Raw genomic sequence first — 14,782 nt, 5'->3', positions numbered from 1 at the left:
TTGTGCATGCTAGGCAAGTACTCTACCACTAGGCCAAACTCCTGGCTCGCAAAACAATTTTTTAAGAAAAAAAACACCATGGAGGGAGAGCAAGCTTGTGTGGGAGGAGACGAGTGGAATGCGAGCCACTACCACAGTTCTCCGTGCTTTCCCTTTGTCTGGCGGCCCCGCGGGATTGGCCAGAAACAATGCCAAGGGACTGCAGAGGCCTGCGTCTTGAACTGCGCACGCGTGGAGGAAATAGGCTGGGGGAGGGGAGCAGAAGGAGCCAGGATGCTGGGGCAAACAAGGGCGTGTGAAACAAGTGACAAATAAAAAACGCAGAGGCGGTCTTTCCTGTCCAGACGCTACCCTTATCTCCGCCCCTCTACGCCGAACGCAGCTTCTAACTGGTCAAACATCTTAAACCTCATAGGTCCAGGAGTCAAAGGACTGGGCCTGGCCCAGGCGATGCCTGTTTCCGGAGAGAAGGCAGAAAGCATTGGTTGCTATGTCTTTTTTTCAGGCATTGTTTAGGACATTCCATTAGAGCTTCAAGGGCTTTTTATTCTTCCGGAGCAACTGGAGGTTCTACAGCGAATTTAGAAGATGCCGCCTAAAGGAAAAAGTGGCTCTGGAAAAGGGGGAAAAGGTAGAGACGACAAAAATCTACCAAGGAGTGAGAGCGGTGGAGGACAGGGAAGGGAACGGGCAAACTTTTGAGGTCTGGAAAGGAGGCAGCAGATGACCAGTGGTGTCACAAAGCTGCTACCAATGTCTGGAGTTACCTAGGTGACTCTTGGGTTGCTTAGGGGAGATGAGTAAGGGGCTACCGGAGCTGTGGAGGACTATACATAGAGTTGAATACGAGGCAGATACCATCCTGTAGGTTGTAGAAGCTGGTAGGGGTAGTTTTTCAGAGGCGATAACTTGAGTCTGCTGTTTCAAGGAGGATATTACACCTGTAAAACTTAATCTTGTACCACACGCGATGGCTCACGCCTGTAACCCTAGTTACTCCGGAGGCTGAGATCTGAGGATCAAGGTTCAAAGCCAGCCCTGGCACAAAAGAACTTGAGACTCTTATCTCCAATAACCTCTAGAATTTGGGAACTGGGGCTTGGCCCAAGGGTAAAGCGGTAGCCTCGAGCTGAAGAGCTCAAGGACAGTGCCCAGGCCAAGTTCAAGCCCCATAACCACCCCCCCCAAAAAAAATCTTTTCAGCTGGGTGCTATGCAGAAGGATCTCTGAAGCAAATCGGTTCAGACAGGTCCGAGGCTCTTTTCGCCAATTAACTACCAAAATTCCGGAAGTGCGTCTAAGGTTCAACTCTAGAGCATCAGATTTAAAGAAAAAAACCAAGAGAGGACATGCATACACACATTTTTGCATAAATCTGGTCTGAGAGAGCGCCTGGTTAGCATGTGCAGGGTCCTAGGTTCCATTACCAGAACTGCAGAAAAAAAAAACGCTTATCAAGAGCAAGAAATAGAATGAAACTTTTACTTTTTATTTATTTATTGCCAATGCAGTGTTCAGGGCCTGAACACTGTCCTTGGATTTTCTTAAGGCTAGAACTCTACCACTTCAGCCTCAGCACCACTCCCAGCTTTTTTTCTATGTATGTGGTATGGTTTCAAGGAATCAAACCCGAATCTTTGTGCATGGTAGGCAAGTACTCTACCACTAGGCTAAACTCCCGGCCCCATGAAACTTTTATTAATTATTGCCCTTAAGGATTCCTTTAATACTTACAGAACGACATGCCATCAAGGAAGGGCCAGTTTCTTATATTGAACAAAAATGTGTTGGACACCATGCTATGCTCTGAGAAAGGACCTAGTCCAGTGTGGTAGTCCACACCTGTAATCCCATCTTCGAGGGAGGTGCAGGGAATTGAAATGTAAGGCCCATCCTAGACAAAAAGGGGGATATCTAATTGGAAAATGAACGGAAGCACATAGGACTGTGAGCTTGACTCAGGTGGTAGAATGCCTGCCTAGTAAGTGCAAGGCCAAAAGTTCAATCCCCAGTACTGCATGAATGAATAACTGATTATACTCTTAATGAACTCCCAAAGTAGTGGAAAAAATTTCTAATAACCAAAGTACTCTGTTAAATGAAGTCTGCGTGACACATATGGGATATTATAGAACCTGAAGAAGTGCTTCATCTAACCAGAGGACAAAAGGGAACCTTCCCTGGTGAAGATTTGGGCAGGTCAGGATGGGTAATGGGCATAAGATAAAGCATACCAGCTAGAGGGACCAGCAGCCAAAGTAGGTCTGAGGTGAAAAATATCACAGTTTGTGTAGTATGGTATAACTGGAGAAAAACCTCAAGACCTAGTAGTGAGCATTAATACAGAAACACACTGAGTCTTGGAGAATGCGATGCATGATACTAAGAAGGTTAGTTAAAGCCAGGAAAACCTTTGACATTGTGGCAGTAATTTTGATGAGATGGTAGGGACCTGAACTACACAGTGGTTATGGGAACCCAGAGGAAACAAAGAACAAGGGACTGCAGAGGAAAGATGGTCCCGAGACCTAAGGAATTGTTTTAAAGAAAGTAAGTCAGTCAGGTGCAGTGGCTCCTGCCTGTAATCCTCACTGCTCATGAGGCTGAGATCTGACGGTCACGGTTCAAAGCCAGCTGGGGCACAAAAGTCCGTGAAACTCATCTCCAATTAACCACCAGAAAACTGGAAGTGGCAGTTTTCTGAACCCCCTGTGGTTCAAGGGGCAGGGCAGTATCCTTGAGCTGAAAAGCTCAGGCACAGTCCCCAGGCCTAGAGTTCAAGTCCCATGAATGACAAAACAAAAAAGAGGGGCCGGGAGTTTGGCCTAGTAGTAGAGTGCTTGCCTAGCATGCACAAAGACCCGGGTTCGATTCCTCAGTACCACATACATAGAAAAAAGCTGGAAGTGGTGCTGAGGCTCAAGTGGTAGAGCTCTAGCCTTGAGAAAGTCCAAGGACAGTGCTCCGGCCCTGAGCTCAAGCCCAGGACTGGCAAAAAAAAAAAAAAAAAGAAAAGAAAAGAGGATGGGGCCAGGAGTTTGACGTAGTGGTAGAGTGCTTGACTAGCATGCAGGAAGACCCCAGATCAATACCTCGGTACATACATAGAAAAAGCCGAAAGTGGTGCTGTGTCTCAAGTGGAAGATCTCTAGCTTTGAGAAAGCCCAAGACAGTGCTGAGGCCGAGTTCAAGCCCAGGACTGACAAAAAAAGAAAGAAAGAAGGAAAGAAAGAAGGTGTGGGGCTAGGTGAAGGGGCATACTCCTAAGGCAAGATAATGGAAAGTATAAGAATAGCCTGGAATACAAAATGAGCCCTATCCCCTCCCCCCTCGAAAAAAGTGGAGGTGGGAGGAATAAATGTCCTTTTGAACCATGGCAAAATCACCAAATAAGTTGAGGACTGCCAACAACCTATTTAGATTTAGAAATTAGAACTGGCTTTGGGCACAAGTGGAGTGAGAAAGGCAGAAGCCACATTGCAGTGACGGAAAAGTTAAGATGGAGATAATTGCACTTATTGGTGATTTTTATTTTTGTGGGCCAGTTCTGGGGCTTGAACTCGGGTTCTCACTGTGCCTTCTACTTCTGCTACTCACTATTGTTGCTCTACCACTGGAGGAACCACACCTCTACATTTAGTTTTTTGTTAGTTGGAATCAAGGTTCTTTCAGAAGTCAACGAGGTGGCTCATGCCTGTAATCCTTAGCCACTGAGGAGGCTGAGTTCTGAGGATCAAAGTTCAAAGCCAGCCAGGGCACAAAAGGACCTGAGACTATTATCTCAAATTAACCTCTAGACAGTGGGAAGTGGGGCTGTGGCTCAAGGGTAAGGTGGTAGCCCTGACCTGAAGAACTCAGGGATAGCACCCAGGCTTAGTTCAAGACCCATGACCCACAAAACAGAAGTCTTTCAGAGCTGGCCGCAGTGGCTCACACCTGTAATCTTAGCTTCTCAGAAGGTTGAAATCAGGATTGAGGTTCAAAGCCAGACCGAGCACTAAAGTCTGTGAGACACTTATCTCCCATTAACCACCAGAAAACCGGAAGTGGGACTGTGGTTCTCCAAAAAGGAGATGGAAGGCATGCCAGAGAAATAGCCTAAGTCCTGTGACCTAGGGAAAGGGCAGTAACAGCAAATAGGAAGCAATGTGCCTCTCATAACAAGTTTCCCTTTGGGAAGCTAGCTTCTGGCTGACTTGGCTTTCTGCTTTTGGTGCCTATAATCTAAGTGACTGAGGATACATTTATTGAACTGAGATGAGTGCTCAGGCCAGCTGTAGTTGTAAGGAACACCAACCTCTAATAGCATGAATACTGCCTATGATGCAGAAATCAGCAGTAAATTGGAAGATACTGTTTGTGCTTGTTAATCTGAATGCCGTTGTCTTTTCCTAGGAAGACATCAAGAGGTGGTGTTAACCGAATCCTAGACTTGGGACAGGAATGTGTTTTTTATTTTGTTTTTGTTTTTTGCCAGTCCTGGGCTTAAACTCTGGGCCTGGGTGCTATCCCTGAGTTTCTTCTGCTCAAGCCATGCATTCTTCTTAAGCCATAGTGCCACTTCTGGCTTTTTTTTGCCAGTGCTGGGCTTGAGCTCAGAGCCTGAGCGCTGTTTTAGGGCTTTCTCAAGGCTAGAGCTCTACCGTGAGCCTCAGCACCACTTCCGACTTTTTTTCTATGTGTGTGATACCGAGGAATCGAACCCAGTCTTTGTGCATGGTAGGCAACCACTCTACCACTAGGCCAAACTCCTGGCCCCTGGCTTTTTATAGTAGTTTATTGGAGATAAGACTTTCATGGAGTTTCCTGCCTGGGCTGGCTTCTGAACCATGATCCTCAGATCTCAGCCTCCTGAGTAGCTAGGATTACAGGCATGAACAACTGATGGTACAGCTAATATGTTCCTTTTAAATTTTTATTTTAAGGGACTGGGAGTTTGACCTAGTGGTAGAATGCTTGCCTAGCATTCACGAAGACCCTGGTTCGATTCCTCGGTACCACATACATAGAAAATATGCCAGAAGTGGTGCTGTGGCTCAAGTGGTAGAACTCTAGCCTTGAGAAAGCCCAAGGACAGTGCTCAGGCCCTGAGCCCAAGCCCAGGACTGGCAAAAAAAAATATTTTAGGGTCTGTGAGTTTGGCCTAATGGTAGAGTGCCTGCCTAGCATGCATGAAGACCCAGGTTCAATTCCTCGGTTTGGCTTGATGTAGTATAGTATGGCAGACTGCCCTTCTGAAGCCTGTACCTGTGGTTGAAGGTATCAGCATGTGCTGTGGATTAGGCCTTTCTATAAAGATCAAAATACAGTTTAAATAAGAACCTGTCATCTCTTCTTCAAAGGGGGTGCAGCTTCTGGAAGCGACAGTGCTGACAAGAAAGCTCAGGGCCCCAAAGGTGGTGGCAATGCAGTAAAGGTGAGTTAATTCACTTGTTCCTTTTTTATCCCTATATAACATATTAATTGCTGTATGTGTGTGGGCATGTATGTTTTGTGTGTGTATATATATATATATACCCTCATTTTTTCTGCGTGTGTGTGTGTGTGTGTGTGTGTGCACGAGTGTGTGCATGAGTGTATGTTGGCACATACGAAGAGCAGCATGAGGGTATAGGAGCATGGCCTAGTGGTATAGTACTTGTGTAGCATGCATGAAGCCCTGGGTTCAATTCCTTGGTACCACATACACAGACAAAGGCAGAAGTGGTGCTGTGACTCAAGTGGTAGAGCGCTATCCTTGAGAAAAGCCCAAGGACAGTGCTCAGGCCTTGAGTTCAAGGCCCAGGACTGGCAAAAAAAAAAATATTTTAAGTAGTTGTACAAAGGAGTTTTGAGTCCATAAGTCAGATTGTGAGTACAGTTCATCTTGATCAGTGTCACTCCTTCTGTTTTTCTCCCCATCTTTCCCACTACCAACAGTACCCTCAAATACTTCCATTTCCACATATGTTCATTTCTTCACAGTTCCTTTCTCCATTTGTCTGTTTTCCCTTCCTCTTCCCCCCAAACAAGTCAAGTTTCCCCTTCCTGGTGTTCAATGAATGAATATATTCTTTAGCAAAATATATTCTAAATGGATTCTTGAGGATTTTACTTCTTAGAACCATGGGTAGTCAAAAGCAAAGTTGTAGGAATTTGTAAGTTGCAGGAAATTTGTAAGAGATTAACGTTCTACAATTAGAAGGTAGGATTTGAAATTGGATGTAGAGCATGTTTTGTGGGGAAACTCTTTTATGTGTCCATTTTCTGGGAAGAGTTTGTGTAGGGCACACATTTACTGTTTTAAGAGACGCAAGTGAGTGCCAGGTGTCATTTGCTCATGCTATTCAGTAGGCAGAAACCTGACGATCAGAGTTTGAACAGAGGCAGGAAAATCTGTGATTCTTATCTCCAAGTAATCACAAAAAAAACCCAGAAAACAAAAAAACACACTTAGGGACAGCATCCAGGCCCTGAGTCCAAGCCCCAGGACTATCCCCCAAAAAAACCAAAAAACAAAAAACAGTATGAGCTGGGCACTGATGGCTTACACCTATAATTTTAGCCTTTCCAAGAAGTTGAGATCTAAGGATGACAGTTCAAAGGCAGCCTGGGCAGGAAAATTTGTTGTTGGTCTTGGGCTTGAACTATGGGCCTGGGCATTGTCCCTGAGCTCTTCAGTTCATGGTTAGAATTCTACCCCTTTAGCCACAGATCCACTTCTGGTTTTCTGGTGGTTACTTGGAGATAAGAGTCTCATGGACTTTAATACTTTAATGCCTGGGCAGGCTTTAAGTCATGATCCTCAGATCTCAGCCTCCTGAGTAGCTAGGATTACTGGGGTGGGCTATCAGCCCCCAGAAAAATCTATGATATCCTTTTTTTCCAATCCTAGGGCTTGATCTCAGGGCGTAGGCACTGTCCTTGAACACTTTTTGTTCAAGGCTAGCATTCTGCCACCTGAGCCACAGTGCCACTTTCTGGCTTTTTCTGTGAATGTGGTATCAAGGTAATTGGAGATAAGAGTCTCAGGCCCTTTTGTGCCCAGGCTGGCTTTGAACCTTGATCCTCAGATCTCAGCCTCCTGAGTAGCTAGGATTGCTGGCGTGAGCCATCATGCCTGGCCTGATTTTTTTTTGGTGGGGGGAGTCAGTTGTGGGACTTGAACTCTGGTGCTGGGCCAAGGCACAGTCCTTGAGCTCTTTAGCTCAAGACCAGCGGTCTACTCCTTGAGCCACAGTGCCACTCTGGTTTTCTGGTGGTTAGAGATATGAGAAGAGTCTCATGGACTTTCATGCCTGGGATGGCTTTGAACCATGATCCATCTCGGCCTCCAGAGTAGCTAAGATTACAGGTGTGAGCCACCAGCACCTGGTGAGTGCCTTTCTTTTTGAACAATGGCACCTTTTCACTCTCTCTCAGTTTATGCTTAACTGTATCTTAGAGGCTAATCTAGCACATAAAACCAAGATGACACAGTTAGAAAACAAGCCCAGTCCTTCTTATGACAGGTAAGTGATGTAAAATATTTTCACAAGTGCTTTGTCTCAGGCATTCAGAATTTCTTCATACTTTGACTATTGTTCCATAAAATATATTAACTTAGATGATCTTAGGAAATGCTTTCTTAGAAAAAGGTACTGCTTTATGAAATCAAGAGCTTAGGTATGTGTTCAAAGCACTTCTGTCGAATAATCAGGTCTCATTAGAAAGCTCCCTACTGGTGAGCTTGTAACTCTGTACCCTGACCATGAAAATAGGGGTAGGAAACAATTAATAAGGAAATAAGGGCTGGGAGCATGGCCTAGTGGCAGAGTGCTTGCCTAGTATGCAAAAAGGCCTGAGTTCGATTCCCTAGTACCACATACACAGGGGAAAAAAGCCGGAAGTGGTGCTGTGGCTAAATGATAGAGCTCTAGCCTTGAGAAAGCTCAAGAACAGTGCCCAGGCCCTGAATGCAAGCCCCACGACTGGCAAAAATAAAATAAAAATAAAAATAAGGTCATAGTTACAAGAAGTTTGTAATGTAGTTCTGGAAGGTGTCTGCTATGAGAAAATTCAGTCTGAAAACAGAACTTTGCAGCTTGTGTTAAGGAACATGATGATTTCCATGTGTTAGCCAGGATATGGGAACATATAGCTTGACTCATTCATATACCTCAGTGAGAGTAAGCAAGACAGATAGAAGAGCAGAATATGAAATAATGACATAGGAGCTGTTCTATACACCTTTCTGTTCAGGGCACCTGGCTCTAGAGAGAAGAAGATAGGAGGCATAAATGTGCTCTTCTGATCTTGTCCTTCTTTTCTGTATGGACATCTATGACCAGTGAATTCTCATATCCAAAGAAAAATTTTCACAAAACATTCCTACAACCTAGCATTGGTGGTGGGGGATGTCTGGTTATTTAGGGCTTAATGAGAGCTGACTTTTTAGTATCTAAAATACCACTTAAAAGAGGTGTTCTGGTTGGGCACTGGTGGCTCAATCCTATAATCCTAACTACTCAGGAGGATCAGATCTGCTAGTTGAGGTTCATATCTAGTTCCACCCCCATGACCCACAAAAGAAAAGACAAAAGAAAATTTAAAGGGAGAGGTTTTGTTTTATTTGGTGCCAGTCCTGGAGCTTGAAAGCAGGATCTGGATACTCTCTTTGGGATTTATTGCTCTAGGCTAGCATTCTATCACTTGAGCCACAGCTCCATTTCCAACTTTCTGCTAGCTTTTTTCAAGTTAAGAATCTAACAGGCTTTCCTACCTGGGATGGCTTCAAACTGTGATCCTCAGATTTCAGCCTCTTGAGTTGCTAGGATTACAGGAGTGAGCCACTGATGCCCAACAAGATACTGGTTTTATTTTTTAAACCACTACTTTATATAAACATAGGTCAAATGGAATAATGCTATAGTTATAAGTATTCTAATATTTGAAGCCAGATGTGTTGTATACCTGGCTGAAGCAGTAGGATTGCCAGTTCAAGGCCAACCCAGGCCATATAGAAAATTCCAGGCCAACACAGGCTATGTAGAAATACTGCCTCAAAAAAGAAAAATGCAATCTGCAATAACGTCTCAGTGTTAAAAAATGAGATGGCTTTATACAGAAAGTATCTTTGATTAAAATATTACTTAGTAGGTTTTTGATATCGCCCCCCATGCTGATGAAATCATAGCCAACAGTTACTGGGATGCTTGTTGCATTATCTTTCTTTGAAGTCCTAAGTGAGCATTGGGTATGCTTATCTCAGTGTATATGGTGAAATACTTGGAGGTCTAAATACTTAGATACTTGGACACATGACACAAATGGTTGAACACTTGTCTAGCAAGAGAAGTTCTTGGTTCAGTCCTCAGTACTGCCAAAACAATGACCATCTGTCAGACTTAGAATTGGATTCAGGACCAAGACTCTCTGTGTTATTTTCCTCACCCCTGCTATCCTTGAGGTACATAGTAAAAGATAAGAGAGGTCTACAGCCAGGTGCCCATTTTCCATCTAAATTAGGGTTTTGAGATGTCTTCAGATGGGAAACAAGTATATAATGATCACCCAACTGGGTAGATTTGCATGATTTTCAATTATTAGGAGTTAATATGTTGGTTTTTTTACTGATAGAGATAATCCAAAAGTCACTGGTGTATAGAAAGAAAACATTTGGGTTTCGAAAATTTAACATGAACATGCTTTCTTTTTCCCTTGTAGGTCAGACACATTTTGTGTGAAAAGCATGGCAAAATTATGGAAGCCATGGAAAAGTTAAAGTCTGGAATGAGATTCAATGAAGTAGCCACCCAATATAGTGAAGATAAAGCCAGGCAAGGGGTATGTTGTTGTTAGCATTTAAAATTTTCTGTCTTGGGCCGGGAGTTTGGCCTAGTGGTTAAAGTGCTTGCCTAGCATGCATGAAGACCCGGGTTCGATTCCTTGGTACCACATACATAGAAAAAAAAAGCCGGAAGTGGTGCTGAGGCTCAAGTGGTAGAGCTCTAGCCTTGAGAAAGTCCAAGGATAGTGCTCAGGCCCTGAGCTCAAGCCCAGGACTGGCAAAAAAATTTTTTTTCTGTCTTTTTTGGGCCAGGAGTTTGGCATAGTGGTTGAGTGCTTGCCTAGCATGCACGAAGAACTGGGTTCAATTCCAGAAAATAGAAAAATGCCAGAAGTGGTGCTGAGGCTCAATTGGTAGAGCTCTAGCCTTGAGAAAGTCTAAGGACAGTGCTCAGGCCCGGAGCTCAAGCCCAGGACTGGCAAAGATAATCTGTCTTTAAGCTCCAGGGAGATCTCAGGAGTAGATAATGCACATAAAGTCCTACATTTGATTCTTAGCATCACAAAAGCGGGGCTTATTTCATTTTTCTGCTGTTAATTTCAGCCATATCTCAATGTGCAGATCTTAAAAGCAGAAATGTCTGACCATGGGGCTGGGAATATAAGTCCAGTAGTAGTACACTTGTCTGGGATATGTGATGTGCTGGGTTCTATTCCAATTACCACAGAAAAGAAAAAAAATATCCCCATTATAATAAAAATCACCTACATCTAAATGTAAATATAACCAAACCGTAGCAGCTAACTCCACACTATTGCAAGTATTTGTGTCCAGCCAATGGTTAGATGACTTCTGGTTTGTCCTTAATGGGCTCTTACATAGCCCAACTGAATAACCCTACTAAGCTTCATGTTGGGCAATTCCCCCAAGCTACAGGACAACTTATCCCATTTCAAGACCATTTGCTATATCATGTTGTCTTTGGGTTTTGCAGGGCGACTTGGGCTGGATGAGCAGAGGGTCTATGGTGGGACCGTTTCAAGACGCAGCGTTTGCCTTGCCTGTGAGTGGGATGGATAAGCCTGTATATACAGACCCACCAATTAAGACAAAATTTGGATACCATATTATCATGGTTGAAGGGAAAAAATAAAATCATACAACTAAATAAGTTTCACACATTTTGTTTATTTTTTCTTTAAAGATGTCAAATAATACTTATACTCTGTAAACTGTTAGTCTGGGTTTATAGGTAGAAAACATGGTCTGTATAGGGCAGTATATACTATTATAGATTTCAATAAGTTTTCAGTCACATGCTTTTTTTTGCCAGTTCGGGGCCTTGAACTCAGAGCCTGGGCACTGTCCCCTGTTTCTTTTTTTGCTCAAGGCTAGCACTCTACCACTTGAGCCACAGCATCACTTCTGACATTTTCTGTGTATGTGGTACTGAGGAATCGAACCCAGGGCTTGCCTGCTAGGCAAGCACTCTACCACTAAGCCACATTCTCAGCCCAGTCAAATACTTTTTAATGTGTTCTCCTTCCTCCCAAGTATAACTCATTTTATTTCAGAAACCATCTTTGGGGGAACAGACCTCAACTCAAACTGTTTATGCCAACTAAAACTATTGAGTATTAGAAAGATTAGTATATGATAATCATTTTAGACTGGTTTGGGTCCAATTAACCAGATAGGTAGTAGTAGTTGCATTCTGTAACAACATACATGTCACCTAGGAGCCATTCAACATTAACTCCTTTCATTTTTAATAAACATTTTTGAACCAGGTGCTAGTGGCTCACACCTGTAATCCTAGTTACTGAGGAAACTGAGATCTGAGACTCATGGTTCAAAACCAGCCTGGGCAGGAAAGTTTAAGACCCTTATTTCCAGTTAACCATCAGAAAACTGAAGTGGTACTGGGCCTCAAAGTGATAGAGCACTAGCCCTGACTGAAAAAGCTCAAGAACAGTGTCCAAGTGGCTGGGAGTTCAAGCCCCATGAATGACGAAATAAAATAAATCTTTCTGTAGAAAAAGAACTCAGACCTGCCGCGGTGGCTCACTTCTGTAATCCTAGCTACTCTGGAGGCTGAGATCTGAGGATCAAAGTTCAAAGCCAGCCCGGGCACAAAAGGACCTGAGACTCTTATCTCCAATTAACCACTAGAAGATGGGAAGTAGGGGAGTTTGGCCTAGTGGTAGAGTGCTTGCTAACATGCACAATGTCCTGGGTTCGATTCCTTGGTACCATATATATAGAAAAAAGCCGGAAGTGGTGCTGAGGCTCAAGTGGTAGAGCTAAGGACAGTGCTCAGGCCCTGAGCTCAAGCCCAGGACTGGCAAAAAAAAACAGGAAGTGGGGCTTGGTTCAGGGGTACGATGGTACCCTTGAGCTGAAGAGCTTGGGGACAACACCCAATCCTTGGGGCAGGGAGGTAGCCTTGAGGAGTAGAGCTCAGGGACAATGCCCAGGCCAAGTTCAAGCCCCATGACCCACAAAAAAAAGACTAAGCACCCTGAGGCCTGGGGGCTTGCCTAATGGTAGAGGGCTTTCCTAGCATGCATGAAAAACCAGGTTCAATAGTTGGGCTCATGCCTGTAATCCTAGGTACTCAGGAGGCTGAGTTCTGAGGATCGAGATTCAAAGCCAGCCCTGGCACTAAAGACCTGAGACTCTTATTTCCAATTAACCACAAGAAAATGGGAAGTAGCACTGTGGCTCTAGGGTAGGGCAGTAACCTTGACCTGAAGAGCTCAGGGATGGCGCCCAGGCCCAGAGTTCAAGACTGATGACCAACCGAAAAAGAAAAAGAAAACCAGGTTCAATTTCTCTGTACCACATACATAGAAAAAGCTAGAAGGGGTGGAGTGGCTCAACTATTAGAGCTCTAGCCTTGAGAAAGCCCAAGGACATGCCGGGAGTGTAGCCTAGTGGTAGAGCATTTGCGTAGCATGCAGAAAGGCATAGGTTCTGTTTCTTGGTACCACATACTCAGAAAATGCTGGAAATGGCGCTGTGGTTCAAGTGGCAGAGCAGTAGCCTTGAGTAAAAGTGTCCAAGGACAGTGCCCAGGCCCCGAGTTCAAGCCCCAGGACAGTGTTAGACCCTGACTTCAAGCCCTGGGACTGGTAAAAAAAAAAAAACAAAAAACTAAGCAGCCATTCACCAACTGCTTAGTAAAGGGACAAACATCCACATGAAAACATGACTCCTTCATCCTCAGTATGTGGGTATTATGATTCTCCCATGGCTAGCATGTTATGTGTATATATTTTACAATTTTTAATTGGGCCAAGAGTGTGGCCGAGTGGTACAGTGCTCGCCTAGCATGCACAATGCCCTGGGTTTGATTCCTCGGTAGCACATACACAGGAAAGGCTGGAATTGGCCCCATGGCTCAAGTGACATAGTACTAGCTTGAGCAAAAAATGTCCAAGCACAGTGCCCAGACCCCAAGTTCCAGGACTGGCAAAAAAAATGTGGTATTTAAAGGATATATACTATACTGCTTCAAAAATAAAACACTGCCACTTGAGCCTCCAGCTCTGATACAACTGTGTGGTCTCTCTCAGCTACATCTGACATTATGTATATATTATTCCATCTTATATAGGAAGCTAATTTTGCCTAGACGCCTGAAATTCCCATTTTGGAAATTTCTGAGCACCTACGGAGCTTTAGGACTCTGTGAGATTTTCCCCACTGAACAAGTATGGGAGTGTGACAGATAAAGTTCAAAATAAGCTGAGTATTCTTAGTATGCACCTATAATCCCAATACTTTCGGGGGCAGGGGGTTGGAACAGGAAGATCATGAGTTCAAGACTAGTCTGCATTCCAATGATGAAACCCTGTCAACCCTCCACCCCAGAAATAAAGGGAGAGAAAAAAGATGCTAAAATAGTGAAATCAAATGGGAGAGAAAAAAGATCCTAAAATAGTGAAATCAAATACTAGAGGTTCACCCCTGTAAACCTAGCTACTCAAGAGGCTGAAATTGGAGCATTACAGTTCAAAGCCAGCCAGGGCAAGAAGTCTATGACACTGTTCTGTCCAATTAACCATAAAGCCAGAAATAAAGCTGTGGTTTAAATGATAGAGTGAAAGTCTTAAGCACAAAATCTCAAGGACAACACCCAAAGTTCAAACCCCAGGAGTGGCACCAAAAAGAAAAAAAAAGTGAAAAAACTGTATTCACCTAGATTCTAATGAGTTAGTTAAGCACACTCAAAGATCCAGGGGTTAAGGCCAGGAGCGTGGCCTAGTGGTAGAGTGCTTGCCTAGCATGCATGAAGCCCTGGGTTCTATTCCTTAGTACCACATACACAGAAAAAAGCCAGAAATGGTGCTGTGGCTCAAGTGACAGAGTGCTTTCCATGAGAAAAACCCAAGGACAGTGCCCATGCCCTGAGTTCAAGCTCCAGGACTGGCAAAAAAAAAAGATCCAGGGATACAGTGGTAGGTGGGGGTGATTCACCCCAGCATTGCAAAATAAACAAATAGAATACCTGTCTGTGGCTCATGTCTGTATACCTACCTACTCAGGAAGCTGAGAAATGAGGATTACAGTTCAAAGCCATCCTGGACATAACAGTGCATGAGACTTCTCTCCAATTAACCAAAAAGAGGTCCAGTGGCAGAAAAAAAAATAGTAAAGGCAAAGCACTCAGGCCCTGAGTTCAAGCCCCAGTACCAGCCTACACACAAACACACCACATACACACACACACACACACACACACACACACACTCTTTTTAATTTTAGTATCTGTAAACTAATATATTCTGAAAATCTTGAGGCTTTCTATATAACAAGAGATGCTACTGAGCTACAAAGTTATGCTCAAGACAGGGGCCAAGAGTATGGCTTAGTGGTAGAGTGCTTGCTTAGCATGCACAAAGCCTCGGGTTCGATTCCTCAGTACCACACACAGAAAAAGCCAGAAGTGCTGTGCTCAGGTAGCATAGTGTTAGCTTTGAGGAAAAAGCTCAAGGACAGTGCTCAGGCCCTGAGTTCAAGCCCCACGAC

At 44.0% G+C, this 14,782-nt stretch overlaps 1 protein-coding gene across 1 annotated transcript; it reads left to right on the top strand.

The window, feature by feature from the left end:
* Positions 1 to 471: 471 nt before the first annotated feature.
* Positions 472 to 10,931, top strand: Pin4 (peptidylprolyl cis/trans isomerase, NIMA-interacting 4). The gene is made up of 4 exons (XM_090325727.1): positions 472 to 631; positions 5,343 to 5,416; positions 9,685 to 9,804; positions 10,743 to 10,931. Exons 1-4 carry the CDS (start codon positions 589 to 591, stop codon positions 10,899 to 10,901), a joined length of 396 nt encoding a protein of 131 aa, XP_090181853.1. The 5' UTR covers positions 472 to 588; the 3' UTR covers positions 10,902 to 10,931.
* The last annotated feature ends 3,851 nt before the right edge of the window (positions 10,932 to 14,782 follow it).

This window comes from Megascapheus bottae, chromosome X (assembly GCF_031878675.1).
Source record: "Megascapheus bottae isolate mThoBot1 chromosome X, mThoBot2.hap1, whole genome shotgun sequence".
Taxonomy (NCBI): Eukaryota; Metazoa; Chordata; class Mammalia; order Rodentia; family Geomyidae; genus Megascapheus; species Megascapheus bottae.
Note: the sequence above shows the minus strand (reverse complement) of the source record. Positions and strands in the feature narration are given on the sequence as shown.